Source organism: Uranotaenia lowii, chromosome 1 (genome assembly GCF_029784155.1).
Source record: "Uranotaenia lowii strain MFRU-FL chromosome 1, ASM2978415v1, whole genome shotgun sequence".
Classification (NCBI taxonomy): domain Eukaryota; kingdom Metazoa; phylum Arthropoda; class Insecta; order Diptera; family Culicidae; genus Uranotaenia; species Uranotaenia lowii.
Window position 1 is genome coordinate 46,831,173 of NC_073691.1, and position 18,250 is coordinate 46,849,422.

At 33.9% G+C, this 18,250-nt stretch overlaps 1 protein-coding gene, 1 non-coding gene and 1 pseudogene across 2 annotated transcripts; 2 read left to right on the forward strand and 1 right to left on the reverse strand.

The window, feature by feature from the left end:
• Positions 1-1,186: 1,186 nt before the first annotated feature.
• LOC129759763 (replication factor C subunit 5-like) lies at positions 1,187-2,775 on the forward strand (annotated as a pseudogene).
• A 13,428-nt stretch (positions 2,776-16,203) lies between these two features.
• Positions 16,204-16,276, forward strand: Trnav-cac (transfer RNA valine (anticodon CAC)). The gene has a single exon. It is a non-coding gene; the product is annotated as a tRNA-Val (tRNA).
• A 373-nt stretch (positions 16,277-16,649) lies between these two features.
• On the reverse strand, positions 16,650-18,130 carry LOC129739073 (uncharacterized). Its single transcript, XM_055730453.1, has 3 exons — positions 17,918-18,130; positions 17,476-17,774; positions 16,650-17,051 (listed from the first exon to the last, which is right to left on the reverse strand). The coding sequence occupies exons 1-3, from the start codon at positions 17,973-17,975 to the stop codon at positions 16,962-16,964; spliced, it is 447 nt and encodes a 148-aa protein (XP_055586428.1). The 5' UTR covers positions 17,976-18,130; the 3' UTR covers positions 16,650-16,961.
• Positions 18,131-18,250: the final 120 nt, after the last annotated feature.

Below are 18,250 nucleotides of genomic sequence, written 5' to 3' on the forward strand. Positions count from 1 at the left end.
GACGCGCTGAGGTAAATCTTCCGGCTAGGAAGATGCAACACCAGTATCGACGGTGGAAGGGACCGGAAAATCAGGAGCTGAACATGATGGAGGGGAACTGCATACAGGATAACTAACAGGACAGACCGCTGAGAAACGCCTGCAAACGGGACTAGCACCGGGTGGATTCGAACGGGTACATCCGGCTGCATTATCTGCTGTGAAAATTTTGGTTTGATTGCTAGAAATTTATTCTACGGGAAATTTCACTTTGACTAAGATTTTTCTGTATGCTATCGTGTTCTGTAGCAAATATTTCACATAACTTCCCATAAACATACTCATGAACGTAAACTAAGTGGATGATAGAAAATCATTTTTGATTACTTTTTCACGAAGGTGTAGGTGTACGAGGTGAAAATTCTTATAAGAAAATCGAACAGCTGACTTGCACTTGCTGCTGCGCTTGTTTATATTCATTTTCAATCGAGTGTAACGAGATTTCGCGACCTTTTTGTAATATTGTCAGTATTGTGATGTGTTTTCCTTCCGTGAATTTACTACCTGCCCCAACGAATGTTCACGTAATCTTCACTTCTAAATCACCAGCATAGCGGCACTTCCAAATCACCCCAAAGGTAAGAGTCAAAGTTGAAAAAAAAAACAAACCCGACCGAATCTGTTTTGTTTGATACCACCGCTAATTTGGTTGCCTTTTGCAGATCAAAGTGGTATAACACCGTCGAGTGCCACGGAATTGTCGTTCCACTGTTCCCCTGGGTTAAAGAAGAATCGAAACTAGTAACGGAAAGAAGTAAAAAATCGTTGAGGTCCGTCACGGAGCATCCAAGTGAGACCAGAAGGAAATATAATCACGGAAAATCCTGCTATGCCAGCCTTATAGACAGAGGTAAGTTGATTTTCTAGAATATGAAAATGTAATCATTTTATAAATTGTTACAGTTATTAAAACTTCATTGCTAAGCCTGGATTATTCTTGCTTGATATTGCTGATTGGGACAAATTCACAATCGAGCATAACGGAGCTCCTGCCGAAAACATGTCGATAGCAGTTTGCTTAAAAATGATTCTCCTTGGACGCTGGTGCAAATAACAACAGAAGTTTGCTATACTGAATCAAAGATACCCTGGTCGAGAATATTGAGATCCAAAAACTGTCTTCGATGATTTTCACTCCCGAGATGAAATGGTACCTGGATTCACTATGAGCCATTCCCTCACGGAAGAGGGATCCGCACCACCACAGGTGAGCAGTTTTAGCGAAACGAAAATGTTTTGTTTTGCTATTAAAGAAGTTTCTTTTAAATTCTAGTACAGCGGGTAATACGGAACAAATTCAAAGAAGAACTACGACCAAACCAGGAGCTGGAGATGGAGGTTTTCCGGAAAGGAACCGTTAAAGGTAACAAGCATAGCCAAATTGATTTTCATTCATTCAACATTCGTCCTTTTGATGATCGAATATGTTTAAAATACTGTAAATAATGCTTATTATTTTGTTGAAGGTTGGTTCACATCGTTTTAATCTTCGAAATCGGATTCTAAGACATTCTAGAACTAAAAGATTTAAAAAACAAAAAAATGCATAGGGCTTTTACAATTTACAAAAGTTTATAAGGCACTAAAACTTTTGAAGACAGCATTAATTGAAATTAAGGATATTACAGTCAAAACAATGTTCTCATCAACCTTACGATGTGAATCGGTCATTCAATTTAAACATTAACATTTGTTATTTTTACTAAAATATCCAAATGGTAACATATTTTTATATTTTTATTTTCGAATTCAGGCAACCGGATAATAATGTAGCTCCTTCAAAGAGGCCACCTGGAAAGGATATATTAAACCTAATTGAGGTCACCTATCAGAGTTGAACCCTCAGCCAAACAGATTCAGATAAGGTATTTTATTTGTATTTTGTAAGATAGACTCCAACACCTTTCTCATTATGCACATTCATTGTTTTTTTTATTAATTCAACAGGACATACCGGAAGATCAACTCCCACATCTGCTGTTACTAGTAAAGCTAGTACCATTTTATCATGCGCCCGGCAGCTCTACAAGCCCCAATTGTTCAACCAGATGGTATTGGAACTGAACGCCTTGGCCTCGAACCTCAAAGTATCATCGAAAAGTATACCGACTATATGCAGTTTTGTTTCATCTGTAACTAACTGAGCAAGATTATAACGGTTGTGTAGTCAAATTGCATCCGGTTTCGGTTTGCACCGCTGGCTGCAGCACAGATTCTTCCCCGGCTGGAGCATGTCGTTGAAGCCGAAAAGTGAGCGATTTAATACATTCCTAAATGAAATGTCATTTTTTAAAATGTTTTTTTTTTCAGTTTAAAATTTCTGAAGACGTAAGAAAGCCCTTATAAGGTTCTGAACGTGTTGCAAGTTGCAAGTACCTGGATAGCATTTAAAGATGTAACCGAGCGTAAAAGCCACATTACCAACATCGTTAATTGGTTGCTGAATGTCGGAAAATTCCGGGAAACTTTAGAAAGTATGATTCCATTATTTTCAATGTTTTTGTGAAATTTCAAATTTACCAATTTTTTGTTTCAGAAATTCAAAAGCTGAAATCCAATAAAGGTTGAGCCCTGGAGGATATTCACTACTATATTCATCGGATGGAATTTCCTGGAAATCGCAGCCTTCGAACAAAGGTTGGCCGGACTGTTTTAGCAACGCCCGCCGTATTGGAAACGATTGTATTGACTTGCCAGCCGCATTTAGACGGAGGAAAAGCATCTTTCGAATATTGAAATTGAACAATAAAATTGTCATGAATGGCATTTAAAAATAGATACGTTTTAGTTTTTATTATTTCTCATCTCATTTCATTCATTTGTTTTATAATGTATCTGAAAAATGAGGTAGAAACTACAACCCTGAACAGTGTACACGGCTTTTAATTACAGGCCCGTAATTTTACAGCAGCCTGTAAAAAAATATGCTCACGTAAAAATAAATGTCGAGTAATTTTTTTTACGACCTGTACAATCACGGTAAATGTCCTGCTCCTTTTTGTTACAGGATATTTGCTGTAATTCTACAGTAAATAATTTTTGCTGTGTAGAACAGATTTCAAGGAAGATTGCATGCAAGTAGAAAGCTCAACTTTGAATATTTTTGCTATACACCACAGACAACTGGACTTACATTTCCCGATTAGACAGTTTAGCAGATTCAAAAAACTTTTTGGACAATTAAAACGAGAAATTTCAGTAAGTACACCATTTATTGTAACACCTTTTTAAACACATCATTAATTTTGTTATATTAATAGACTCCTTGAAAAAGGCATAATAAATGCCGAAACGTCGGTTGAAGAAATAAAAATCGTTTCAAGATTATTTCGTGACTGAAATTGCCGAAAATCAATTTATTCGTTTATTCTTTTTAAAGACATGTTTTCAATAGCCACTGCATAATATCTGTGAGCTAAGCAATAGTTTATGCTCAAGAATTTTTTTTCTTCTATATTTCGGAACTGAACTGAAACACTTCAGAGAACTTAAATGAGTGCGCTGAGCTCAAATATCCTAATTTTTTTAAGCAATTTCCGACTTTTCTCCGCTTTTTCCGAATCGAATTTGAATCTCGAATCTTTTCCGCTTTCCTCGAATGGTTGGCCACTCTGAAATAAACGACTTTGAAATGTAAAGCTTCTGGGAAAAAATAGTCATGAAAAAATGAATGAATTTTAGAATTTAACAGGTTTATGTTTGAGAAAAATTATCCATAAAAAAAATCTAGGTTTTAAATGAAAATTGTAGAAACTTATGTTAAGCATACGTAAAAGCTGAAATTATATAGATATTACTAATCCTTTGCATAAAACATGATTAGGGATGCCATATGGCCATACATGGTATGGGAGAGTGGGGAATCATGGGCCACTTTTTTTCGTTGTTCCATAACTTCTTTGTTATAAAAGATAAAATGAAAATAAAAAATGGTATGGTTTTCTACATTTTCGAGGTATCATAAGGTATTTTTTTATAATTTTTAATAAGTTTTTTTCCTCAAATTCTGACTGTTTGAAAAAAAGCAATATTTTTTGGATTTTGAAAAATGGTGGGGAATCGTGGGCCACCAAATCCAAATTGAACAAATAACATGCAAAGTTTATGAGTTGACCCAAAACTGTGATTTCCTAATTCATTACGTTATTTTAAAGCAATTTCAGATGAAGAAATAAAAAAGAAAGCTGTGTATGATCGCATAGATTCGAAAACCTGGCTCGCGAACGTTTTGGCAAAATTTCTTATATAGGATAGAAAATATTTTTCATAACTCTTCATTTGGCATAAGAAAACTTTACAGATAGGAAAAACGTATTTTAAGTTCTGAATGTGTATAAAAACATAAAAATATAGGTGGTTCAAGATGTGTGGCCCACTATTCCCCACAAGCTTTGATTTGCAAATTGGTTGCGTTTGAGTGACTTATTGATGTTTCATCAAAAATTCCTTTTTCACGTGAAAGATCCTGACAAAACTAAAATCATAAGCGTATGAGCATATTTTTGTTATGCACTTTAGGTTCCCCATCTATGAAATAAGCGGGTGTTTTTTTAATTTATGTAAGTAAATTTTTCTAACTTTTTTTAGCTTGTTAAATAAAAGAAGCATATGATGTGTATTTCAGTTAACAACATATAGAAATATATGCTCACGCAAAGCGACGACGATTGCAGTTGGTTTGAGATTTTTATCTCAACACACATCTGAGATATTAAAAGTGGCCCACGTTTCCCCATGGCCCACGATACCCCACTCTCCCCTAATATTTTATTCATACCCTATTTTTATCCGATCAGTATTAAGCTCTTTTATTTTCACAGTAAGATTGTAATCAGAGCGAAGATTTGATGTTTCTATGATAAAAAGTTTAAAAAATTATATGGCTAACCTATTTCTTCTCGAATGAGGCATTCAAAAACAACTTCATAGAACAACAAAATAGCTTACATTAGTTTTAAGTAGTTTTAAGTATTGTAGTCTACATAGTTTGACTTGACTTAATAAATAAATTTAATCTGACTGATATGGGCATTCAAAACCTGTCCCTTATTCCAATGCATTATCATTTATAGCTTTGCTAAAAGCTTCAATTTGATGAATAACAGATTTTCGGATGAATCAGAAAGAAAAATCATTCACATTTTGTTTACAGATTCTGTACGCACGATTGTTAAAGTTCAATATATTTGAACAAGGCTGTTAAAAATCTTGTTTATTTTTTTATTTTTTTGACTTTGTGTAACAATACAAATTTTTCATGCCATGTGCAGTGCACTGCACTGATTAGATATGTTGATCTATTAGCCATTTTGTCAATTGCCTGTATGCGTATATTAGCCAATATGCATATTTACACTAACACTTTTTTCTACTAGTAATTTCAATCTGGCAGCGCTGGTTTTTGATCGACCGTCTCGTTTTATTGTCCCGCAGTTTTATTGAAATTTATAGTAGTAATACGTATTTTTTAATCCGTGATGAGTTTAAGTGGCGTTATTTAGTGTTCAGTGTGCAAAACCGTACTATGATTTTCTACTTTGGATTGTCCTAAATGTGTTAAAATTGAATTTTCCTCTGTGCTAAAATACATAAAAAAACATACCCCAAGCGTTCGTGTGGTGAGCTGTGTATTGAAAGTCACTTCTCTAGGTTGGTGAGTAAAGTGAACTTTTCTTTCTTATTACTTTTCACAACTAACATTCTCAAGAGTATATTGCACAGCAGCAAATCGTTGACCAAGCATATATCTCAACCATATCTGCATGCGTCCACCGTTTGTCGGTCTATCTGAGTGAAAAAAAACTGCCGCTGTTCAACTTCTTGTGGTTCTATCATTTGCTCAGCTGTTAGTAAATCTCGTCGCTGAGCGGTGTAGTATTTGGCCAACCTCGGGGCACTTGCAAGTAGTGCGAAAGTGTGTGTCTCTGTTATTAGCGCACTTCAAAGGGTTGTGTTTCTTGCACTTGCTAGCTTGTTAGTGAATCTCGATCGCTAGCGGTGAAGATTAGGCAAACGCAGCCAGCGCACATGAGTAGGTACGAAAGTATTGTTGCTTCCGTTAGTAGCACACATTGTTGGAACTAGCGTTTGCTGGTTTTCATGGTGACTCGTCACTTGTATTCTTGATAGTCGTACACAGTGCAACATAAACTTGAAAATTGTTCTTTTTGGAAAGCAATGATTTTAACTTTCGATTTTATTAGATTTTTTTTTTATTGTGCGTTTAATATGTAATCAATTTTCTTTTATTTCAACGCTTTTAAATTGAATTATCTTCATCTCCGTACACACACATAATTTAGGTTTGTCTTTGTCCTTAAAATTTTATTTGTTTTGCGATTTTGACATTGAACCCTTTTGAAAAACGCTTTTTAATTAAATATTTCTCATCTCCGTACATACAAATAATTTAAGATAGCTTATGATTTTTTTTTTAATTTAATTTTTTTTTCCTCTTTTCATAACACTTTTTCTTTGAAATATTTATTTGTATTGTTTTCTTAAATAATCTTAGTTTGTGCGTTTGTTAAAATAAACTTATAAGTCTTTTATTTCTTAACTTTAATAATTTCTAGCTTTAGTTGTGCGTTTCATCAAAAGAGTTAGTTCCTTTTTAGCTTTTAATTGTTGTATTATGGCGATGGCGAACATGGAATGTGATGATGAAGTTATTTGTATTGAATGTAATAATGTTGAAAATAATCTTGATAAAATACTTACTTGTGCATATTGTTTCAAGAGCGTTCATCTTCGCTGCAAAAATCTGATTGGAAGTGCAGCTCGCAAAATGAAAGCGCAGCAATACTTTTGCGATGCCAACTGTGCATGTATTTACGCCAAAATAATAAGTTTACGGAAAGATCATGAAACAATTATCGAAAATATCCATACTAAAATTGAAACGACCGTACATAATGTGGTTTCACATGAATTGACCTCAATCAAAACGGATATGAGATCAGTTACTACTGCGATAGAGGCTTCGCAGGAATTTTTGTCCACGAAATTCGATGAAATTCAGACTGATTTCAAAGACATAAAATTCCGAAACGATGCTCTTGAAAAAGAAGTAACTGATCTCAAATCTAAGCATTCAAATCTTACCAATCAGGTCCATAAATTGGAAATAAACCTCGACCGATTTAACCGGGAGGCTGTTTCAAAAAACCTCTTGATCTTCGGATTGCCATACAATAATAGAGAAAATACACAAGAACTTGTACGCAAAACATGTGGCACTTTTGGCTACGACCTTAAAACTGAATCCATTTTAAACGCTGTTAGATTAATATCATCCAATAAACCCAATGAAAAGTCTCCACCAATTAAAGTTCTATTAAAAGATACAGTAATAAAAGAAGAAATTTTCAGTAAAAAAAGAATTTTTGGGAAACTTGCCTCTTCTTCAATAGATCCTTCATTAGTAGTTGATGGTAAACCACTAAACGTCACAATAAGGGATGAATTGACGCCCTTATCCATGGAAATTTTAACTGAATTGCGCGAATATCAAGACTTAATTGGAGCCAAATACATTTGGCCCGGAAGAAATGGTGCCATTTTGGTCAAACAAACAGATAATTCAAAACCTGATATAATCAAAACTAAATTTGAAATGAATCGCTTCATGAGCATGCATGTCACTCAGCAAAGAAATAACACATCCACGATTCCAAATGAAAGTCCTTCACCCAAACGAAAAAGGAACAATGCTGATCCACGATCAAAATAAGATCTTAGATCTACAAATGTTTAAAACTGAAATATATTTTATTCAATGGATAGTTTAATGAATAGATACCATGAAAATGTAGAAGATTTTAATTTAAGTACTTTTAATAATGATTCAAGATCCTTTAGAATTTTGCAATGGAACGTACGTAGTATGAATAATTTAGATAAATTTGATTGCATATTACAGACCATTGATCATTTTAATGTTTGTATCGATGTTATTGTTGTTTGTGAAACCTGGCTTGGTAAAGATAACTGTTGTATTTACAACATTCCGGGATATACATCGATTTTCTCTTGCCGCGACCAACCATATGGAGGCCTAGCTATGTATATAAAGACAAATTTGAAATTTAAAACTACTGAAAATATAACTTTTGATGGCTTTCACCGAATTAGTGTCGAAATTTGTACAAGTGGTCAAGTAATTTGTGTTCATGGCGTATATAGACCCCCTTCATTCCCGTTTAACATGTTTTGTGATCAAATTGAATCTCTTCTAACGTCTGTTGCTGATAATCACTCCTGCTTCATTGTCGGTGACCTAAACGTTCCTGTGAATTTGATTAACCTGAATACCGTAGCAAAATATAGATCTATCTTAGAATCTTTTGGATACGCTTGTACAAACACCTTTCCTACTAGGCCAACAACTCAGAATATTCTAGATCACGTTATATCGAAGCAAATTGACTTAGATCGATTGAAAAATGATACAATCTTTTCTGATGTTAGTGACCATTTACAAATACTCACATCATTCAATTTATTATGTGATAAAAATGTAACAATTCTTAGGAAAGAGATAGTTGATAACGCTAAACTAAACAGCTTATTTGTGAATTATTTAAACAGTATTCAACTACCAGAAAATGTTGATGAAGGCCTACAAGAAATCACATCAACTTACAATCGCTTTGTGAAAATTTCTTCTCGAACACTTAATAAAAGGGTAAAACTTAAAGGAAATTGCTGTCCGTGGATGACATTTGACCTCTGGACACTCATCAAAATAAAAGAGAATTATTTAAAACGATCGAAAAAGCATCCAAATGATATCAATTTAAAAGAGATGCTAATTCACATAAATAAAAAATTGAGTTCAAAAAAACAAGAATGTAAAAGGCTCTATTACGAGCGCTTATTAAATAATTCACCACATTCAAAGCTCTGGAGAAACATTAATACGCTCTTAGGTAAATCTAAAACGACTTCCTCAATTAACCTTTCAGATGAAAGAGGTGTTATAACCAATAGTACACAGATTTGTGAGAAATTTAACAAACACTTTTCCACAATTGGAAAGAACCTGGCTGAAAAGATTCCAGTAAATACTGAAAATGATCATTTGACTCAAATCGAACAGGTAGAAAATACAATATTCTTACGGCCCGCTAGTGTAAACGAGGTTCGACTTGTAATTTTTTCACTTAAAAATAAAAAGGGTCATGGACCAGATGGTTTCCCTGTTAATGTCTTGAAAAATAACCACGAAACATTCTCGCACATACTTACACAATACTTTAATAAAATTTTGGAGTCAGGAGTTTTCCCGAACTGTCTAAAAATTGCGAAAGTCATCCCTGTTTTTAAGGCTGGCGATTTGCTTGACGTCAATAACTATCGCCCTATCTCGACTTTAAGCGTTTTTAGTAAAGTGTTCGAGAAGCTTCTTGTTAATAGAATTGTAGACTTTCTAAATCAGAACAATATACTTTATAAACTGCAATATGGATTTAGATCAGGTTCGAGCACTCAAATTGCCATCTCAGAATTAGTTGACTCCATCATATGTAAAATAGAGTCAAAAAATATTGTTGGGGCACTATTTTTGGATCTCAAAAAAGCCTTCGATACTCTAAATCATGACATATTATTGTCCAAACTGTATAAATACGGGATAAGAGGAACAGCAAATAATATCCTTCGTAGCTACTTAGAAGGTCGCAAGCAGTTTGTGGCTATTGAAAACACAAGAAGCGAATTAAGAAATATTGATATCGGTGTACCACAAGGGAGTAATATCGGGCCATTACTTTTCCTTTTATATGTCAATGATTTATGTAACCTTCAACTTAAAGGCACAGCACGTTTATTTGCCGATGATACAGCAATTTTTTATTCTGAAACTTCACCTGATATTATAATTCAGCACATTGAAGACGACCTAAAACTGCTTTCAAAATATTTCAATTCAAACCTACTTTCACTAAATTATACTAAAACAAAATACATGTTGTTTCGTTCTTCGCATAAAAAGCTACTTCGTACTAATGACCCAGCTATGAATGGAAATACTATTGAGAGAGTTAGTTATTTTAAATACTTGGGAATTTACTTAGATGAAACTCTCTCATGGAATCGTCACATTGAACACTTGGAAAAAAAAATTACTCCTCTTTGCGGTGTTCTTTGGAAACTGAGAAATTTTGTTCCACAACATGTTCTCTTTAAATTTTATTTTGCGTTTATCCACTCTCAATTGAACTACCTTATTATGATATGGGGAAGAGCCTCCTTGTCCCACTTACAGAAACTTCAAACGCTCCAGAATAGATGCTTGAAAAACATCTTAAAGCTCCCTTTGTTATTCCCTACCCTTCAGCTTTACTCTTTAAGAACGCATAACGTTCTTCCAATATCTGAACTCTGTGATTTGCAAACTGTTGTATATGTCTATGATAATCTACACTCAATTGAAAATATTCAAAACCTCCATTTTACTACGGGGTTGCGAACTCATAACACTCGCCAGTCAGATTTCTTGCAACGAAGCCGATCCACAACATCATTAGGGCAAAAAAGAATTTCATTTATTGGACCTACTAAATACAACACCTTACCAACGGATATTAAAAACATAACCAATCGTTCCATGTTCAAAACCAAAGTGATACAGCTTTTGAAAGAAAAATTGAACCATTAAAACAGTCGATCATCAACCAGTCTTTGTTTTGTTTACCTTTTGTACTTTTGTAGCGTTAATATCTAATATTATTTTTCTTAAAAATCTTGTAGTTTGTATTTTATCTTATAAAATTATTGAACATAACATAATAAAATTAGCAATAAATAAATAGTATATTAGTAAATATCGAATAATGAATCTCTTCAAAGGAAATTATTTTCCATTGAGATTTCATATTGTAGTCAATTTAGTTAAATAATACATTTCCTCGCACGACATTATAAATATTTGTGTTCTCAGCATGATTAAAATTTGCTCGCGTTTACTCTTATTATCATTTTGCTGCCAGACATGCTGAGAACAGTAGCGTCCATTACCAGGGGGCTCAATTGAGCCTTTTGGTGTGGGGGAGTGTGGTGGGCCGCTACATAAAAAAAAAAAAAAAAAAATACGAAATTTTAATTTGAGAATCAATTTTAAGTCAGTGTCTACTTATGAGACGATTTTCATGAGCTATAATCCCGGTCAAAACTTATCTCGTAGCGAGGTATAATTGACCTGGATTGAGCTAAACAAAACGGTACAATTCTTCTAAAAAAAAAGTAACTATTCGCCGAACCCGTTCATTGAGGTTAAGCTGTTTTGTCATTCTAGGAACAAGTTTTGCTTTGTGCCTAATATGTGAAAATCGGAATAGAATGGTAAGTGTTCTTAAATATCATTTAGTTGTGCTGGTTGTGCTGGCATAATACTATTGATTTTGTTTCAGATCGGCCCATAGAGCTTTGAGGTGTATTCCACGTCATCCTGCAGCCGGAAAAGCCGAACCTGACCGGATAAGTCGAACGGAGGAGGCCATGAATGTACGCAACGCAGGTGGATTCAGCGGCCATAGCGGCTCAGAAGAACGTGAAGCCGAATTACCAGTCCCTATTTATCTCCAATAAATATCATTTTTGAAAGAATTTTGTGTTTTTTTAATCTTATTGAAGAAAACAATCAAACCAACCAGCATTTACCTTTTAAATCAGTAAATGGAAAAACGGTATTATTTACTATTTTGCTAGGTGAATGCGAAAAAGGTAAAATTTACCCTTTTGCTAGGTAAATTGAAAAAAGGTAAAATTTACCTATTTGCTAGGTGAATGAAAAAAAGGTAAAATTTACCTCGAAAGAGGGGTGGAAAAAATTCACCTCGCAAAAAGGTAAATTTCACCTTTTTTTTATTTTCCGTGAGGTTTTGCGTCAGAACAAAGCATTTTTCGTATCGGGGTTCTTTACGAAACGTTTGTTGGACAATTTTAACACCATGAATTTGGAAAAAAAATATGATCCATACATAACCAGAGAAAATATCAGATCGTGCAACAATTGGTCCGCTCAATCCCCTTCTGTCCTATTGCTGTACATAAGTCAACTACAAGATTTGTATGGAAATTTCAAATGTATTAATATGTTTACCTTCAAAAACTTTGTTTGCTTGTTTTTACTGCCAAAAATAGCATTTTTTTTTTTGGAAAATTAGTCCTGATTTAGCGCAACGTGTTTTGATTTGTACGGGAAATGAAAATTTTTATTCAAAAACCACCAGAGATGTACTAAAAATTCAAAAACTTTATTTTTTTTTATTTTTGAAATATTTTTTGGTACTTGCATTACATTTCCTGGAACAAAATCAAATCCTTACTTGTACTTCAGTAATAATTTTCGTTGTCATACGAAAAATTCAAAATAAAAATTTAAATTTTAGTGATTTTGTTTGCTAATTTGAAAGCTGTTCAACCGTAGAATGGAAATAAAACTCGCAATTAACTAACTTTTCATAGCCAATGAGTTTGTTGATTTATAAAACCTTCGCAAAACGATGTCATGAAAATATTGAAAGCTCCAGCAAGCAATACCTGCAATTTTACAATACTTTCAATTTTTATTTCGAAATGGTTATAACTTTTTTCGTGAAATACTTTGCATCTGCTCATGTTGGCAAAAAAATGAAGCTTAAGAATAGGTAAAATCAATATTTTATCAAAGACAAACTTCCTTTCAAGCTTATTTGAATTTTCTGAATGATTTTATTTGCATTCTTGCAAAAATTTTGCATACAGTTTTTCATACAAAATTTAACACGTTCATTGATTACATGCAAGTGAAAAAAACTTGAATTGTCTTTTAATATGACATTTTTTTTGCTAAACAAGTGGATATTTACGTTTAACTATTAATTTTATTAATTTCTGTGCTCTAATTGACTCTTTTCCACTCAGAATTTTCATATTTTGTGCACTCAATGTTGATTTTCAATAATTCAACATTTATTCAAAGACACTTCATATTTCCATGAAAATATTTTTTCTATATTAAAATATTAAAATTGAAATTTTGAAATAATTAATTTCATTGAAAAACATATCAAAGTATTAAAAAGTCGGACAACTTGCTATGTCCGAAAAGTGTCAAAATCACTTAAACTGCTTTGGCTTTGAGGCAGTACTTTTTTATCAGATTTATTTTGAAATCTTTTATCCCAACCATTCACTCAACTTTTTATGTAAAGTATCTAAAATTTGTTTTAAAAACCTGTTTGACAAGTTTCGAGACGAGAAATTTAAAAGAGCTGTATTTCATGTTAACCGAAAAATTAACAGTCATAACTTCTTGAAACTTCATTTGATCAAAACAGTTTTTCAGCCGGAAAATTGTTTGGAAGGGTCGCAATGTGAAATGATTGTTTCTTGACATTTATTACAAATAATCCCACTTTCATGAAAAAGATATACAAAATAAATAAACGTTTTGAAAAGAAATACTCAATAAATCAGACGAACGATCTGAAATTTTTTGGCGTAGTTGAGTCCAATACACTAGTTTACAAAATTTAAAAAAAAAATCGTGAACTTGATTGACTGACCAATATTTTTAATGTAAAATCGGGCGCTGAATCCGAAAATGAAATTCAAAAAAAAGTTGTACTTAGATTAAAATATCTCGGACGGCATAACAGTAATTTGAAATCCCTCTTTCGCATATTGAAGGTGAATAAATTTTCTATCGATCATCTGAACACTGTTTTTGCGTATGATCAACAGTATTGTTGATATTAGTGACTTTATGGTAGAAAAAAATAGAAAAAACGCATTTTTTTAGAGAAAATTTTGTTTCAGCGAAAGTTTTAGACTCGATGGTAACATTAAAAGCCTAAGTTGAGACAAATATTTCACCCGAAGACTGCAACACGATTGGACTTGAAGTAAAAAAGTTATTGCAATTCTAAGGCCGCAAATTTTGTCCAACACTCAATGAGTACTTTTTACGCATTGCGTTTTATACGAGAATTTTCGACCAAAATACAATCTTGGAACCACAATAACTTTCCTGTTTCAAACCCAATCGAGTTACAGTCTTCGGGCGAAATATTACGCATTAAGAAAATCAACCATAAAAAACAATCGGCTAGTGATGAAAAACGTTATTGATAAAAAACCAGTATTTTTCCTTCCTCCCGGGCAAAATACCTTAAAATTTTATTCACGTTTGAGACTCAAGCAACCCCTCCCTATGGTTAGATCTTACTGAAATTTGGCATGTGACCTTTTGGTAAGCTAATTAATAATTTTGACTTGGAGCGAGTGAGATTTATCATGTTTCATTCTTCCTATACTATGATAAGTGTACTGCGGTTCGTTAAATTATTAAAAACTGCTAAAATACTGTTATGGTAAAGTAGCCATAACTTCTTCAATTTTCAACCGATTTTGATAAATAACCACTTGAAATCTTTGTTTTAAATTGACATTCAAGCGCAAAAGAAAATCAGATTTTTTAAATGTTACCATCGAGTCTAAAACTGTCGCTGAAACAAAATTTTCTCTAAAAAAATGCGTTTTTTATAATTTGTTCTATCATAAAGTCACGAATATCAACAATACTGTTGATCATACGCAAAAACAGTGTTGAGATGATCGATAGAAAATTTATTCACCTTCAATATGCAAAAGGGGGATTTCAAATTACTGTTATGCCGTCCGAGATATTTTAATCTTCATACAAGAACTTTTTAAATTTTTCCAAAATTTCATATTTGGAGCATAACTTAAAAACGGTTCTACTGAGATTTTTCTGAATTTCATTTTCGGATTCAGCGCCCGATTTTACATTAAAAATGACCTTCAGTTCACTTAGTTCAAAAATGCTGTAAACTAGTGATTATTAAGCTTTAAATTGATATTCATTATGTAACAATCGATTGACTTCCAAGTGAGTCCTAAAGCAATTATTTTATAAAATCCCACTTTCTTCATAGGGGTAGAGGGGGGCAAAACAGAATGGGTCCTTTTATCCTTTCACCTGTAAATGGGCACGTTAAAAAAGTTTTAAGTTCCTTTCAGTTCCTTCTATGGGATTTCAATGAAACAAAATTTTATGTTGATAGGACATACATATAAAGAAAAAACTCAATACTGGGCAAATAAGGTCAAATAAAATTCGCTCAGATGACTTCGGTTAAATTCAGCGGCAGATTTGAGTTTCTGAGGAAATTTCACGTGTGATAAATGATATTCTAGACTTTCAAACCGGCGGCTTCGTGTTTTTTTTTCGATTTTAGGTCCGAATTTTCCCATTGTGCATTGAACGGTTTATATGGAAGACCCCCCCTCAAAAGGGGCCGCCTTCAAATTGGTTTTCATTTGAACTAGAAGTTCTCATAATAAGCTTCCTCAACAAATGTCAGCTTGTTTGAATATATAATGGCTGAGCCTTAAGAAGGTTTTTAAAATGTTCAACCATTGGAAAAAATTGGACAACATTAGGCACGATGTAAATTTTGCCTGTGTAACTATTAGGCACAGACAAGCTGTTTTAAATGATTTTTTTAAATTTTTATGTCACTTTTTTCGATGACTTGAGCTTTTGGATCTTGTTGACCAATCCTGTATGAGTGCAATCGACAAAAAAAAATCGAGTGAATTCGATTGAAATGACTAAAATACAGCATAAAAACCAAAATCATGTGCTTAGCTGTTCAATGATTGGCAAATTACCCTACACTTTCTGTGGTCTGATAGTTTAAGCATTTGTATGATGCTAGCCATCATAACTGTATGCTTAGAGATCTTATCAAAAAAGATCTTATCAAAGAAACACGAAGTTTTACTGAGATCACATGTGTGTGTTTGTTTATAGTAAACAAATTTTGATAATTATTATCTTTTCATCATAATGAACAGTTCGAATATTCATAAATCCTAAAACTACACCTGAGCATTAAGAATATCGCAAAACAATAAAAATAAAAACGATGGTCAAAATTTTCGTCAGCTAAAGATAATGTAGTAAAACATCAGCATGCGGAGATAACAGCTTTCTTCATCACGTTTCATCATTTAAATAGTTCGCCTACCCACCGCTTGGGTCGCTAAGGAATGTTGACTTCAACCCACCTTCATTAACCAACTCCTCTACCAAACAGAACCGTGTCGAAAACGGTAGAATCAGTATCACCTTTTGCCTCCTCTCTAACATCTGTTTCCGTAGTGTAGTGGTTATCACGTCTGCTTCACACGCAGAAGGTCCCCGGTTCGAACCCGGGCGGAAACACAAGCAATTTTTTGTTGGTGTAGTTTGTGAAAATTCACAAATTCACGTTTTAATAAATCGATGCCTAGACATTAGTATTCGTAATTTTATTTGTTGAAGATTGTTAAAACGACAAGAAATAAAACAAATTTAGGTTCTAATAGTGTACGAATGGTGTAAGGAAACAGTACGATTGCTAAGCTTTTGGGCGAAATGTCTTATTGGATTGAAATCAGGTAGATATCTATATATAGACATTTGCTGCATGGGCATGTTGTGTTTGTCATCCAGAAGATATTTACCTCTTTTGAAATAAATTTTTGAAAATTGAAAAAAAAACTATGATTTTTTTATTTAGAAACACTAAAATCTTTATTCTAAAATCTTTTCGACTTAAAATATAAAGGCTAACTTTCAACCACTAACTTGTATTGTAACAGTTAACAGCAATGGGACGGATATGTTTCTTTACCTTTTGTAATGGTACGGCTTGAAAACAATCTTAATCAATCAATCGGAATGTTTCGTTAGAAAATTAAAAAAATACTTTCGATTTTCGGTAATTTAACTGCTAACTACCTAATGGTGTACGCTCAGATCTTCTAAAATCGCAATGAATGTAGGCACTTTAGAGATTTCCGTTCCTCTAGTTATTGATTACAATCTTTGATGATTACGCTTCTTGTCGCCAGAAGCTCAGCTAGGGTTAGTGATTGTAGAGATATCTGGCTATGGTCAGGAATGCCATCGTACCCAGGAACACTGCCATGGACATCGTTGATGGAGGGGAGCCACTCTAAAAAATAAAGGCGAGATACGGTTAGGTGAATAACTGATAAAAGTTCTCAGAAGGGATGATTAATAAATTGTATAATTCTGGATTTGTTACATTCCTGATTGAATTTCTGTTCGCAAAACAACACGTCGCATCGTAATACAACTTAAGTGAAGACAGTAAAACAGTCTCTTCCCTCGTTTTTCTACGGGTACTATTAATAGTTTAGTTATACATCGTCAATTCCAGTTTTCGTTTTTTTTTCCTTATCCTTCGGCTCTTTTATGTCAGCTCAAAGATTTCGTTTCTAATCTGCCTCAATCTACTATTTTCTGACTGATTCTGAACTCAAATTGTCAATTTGCTGTCAAATTGTTATTCTAAATCTAAATTACGACCTCTTTCAAAAAAAAAAAAAATGACTAATCATAATGGCAATACTCACAATAACGTAGTAGTTGCACCGATCCCCGAGGCAGCACTCGGAGCAGGCCCAATCCTCGTACCAGATGTGGGTGCAGTAGGGCATGTACTTCCGGCGCGTCTTCTCGCACACTTCCTTGGAGGCGCACCGTTTCGAGACGTAGAACTGCTTCAGCGCTCCGAGCGAAAAGTACGGGGTACTGCCCCACCGGATCTCCGTGAGACAGGCTTCCTCGCCCTCGTTGCAAGTTTTAATGGTATTCAGACATTTTTCCGTGTTCCCGGTCTGATTCGAGCAAACGTAGCATTCATGGGCGGCACCTTGATGCGGAGTTGTGGAGGAGGAGTGGCGATATGAAGTTATTTATTGTGGTTGGTATTCAAATCTGACTCGCCTTGAGTCTGGGCTCAGAAATTTATGGATCCGGGAAGGCGAAAGCCCTAACTTGTTTGTTTATACTCACAAATGTTGAACAGCGAGATGGCTAGGATGAGCGTTGCTATCACTTTCAGTGGATCCATTTTAACTTTCTGTCTCGAACTTAACCTTAATTTTAAACTGATAGTCTAAAAAATAACAATTATTGAATGAATTGAGTGGCTGATTCAACCGCAGCCAGCGTTAATGGAACTGTTTTGTGATGACCGTCCAAATTGACAACTTCGAGTACACGCCCTGCTAGCTTTATGATACCAACTAAAAGTATACCTGAGGCAGGTATCATCATTACGTTATAGTGTTTGTACCAAACCATATACAAATCTGTGACGTCACAACTTCTGTGTCTAGTCGAAGT

Excerpts from the sequence above, each read along its gene's own strand:
- LOC129739073 (XM_055730453.1), bottom strand. The coding sequence starts at position 17,975 with ATGGATCCACTGAAAGTGATAGCAACGCTCATCCTAGCCATCTCGCTG. Across the intron at positions 17,775-17,917 it reads CATCTCGCTGTTCAACATTT|GTGCCGCCCATGAATGCTAC; the intron begins GTGAGTATAAAC and ends CTCCGCATCAAG. Across the intron at positions 17,052-17,475 it reads GGTGCAACTACTACGTTATT|AGTGGCTCCCCTCCATCAAC; the intron begins GTGAGTATTGCC and ends TTTATTTTTTAG.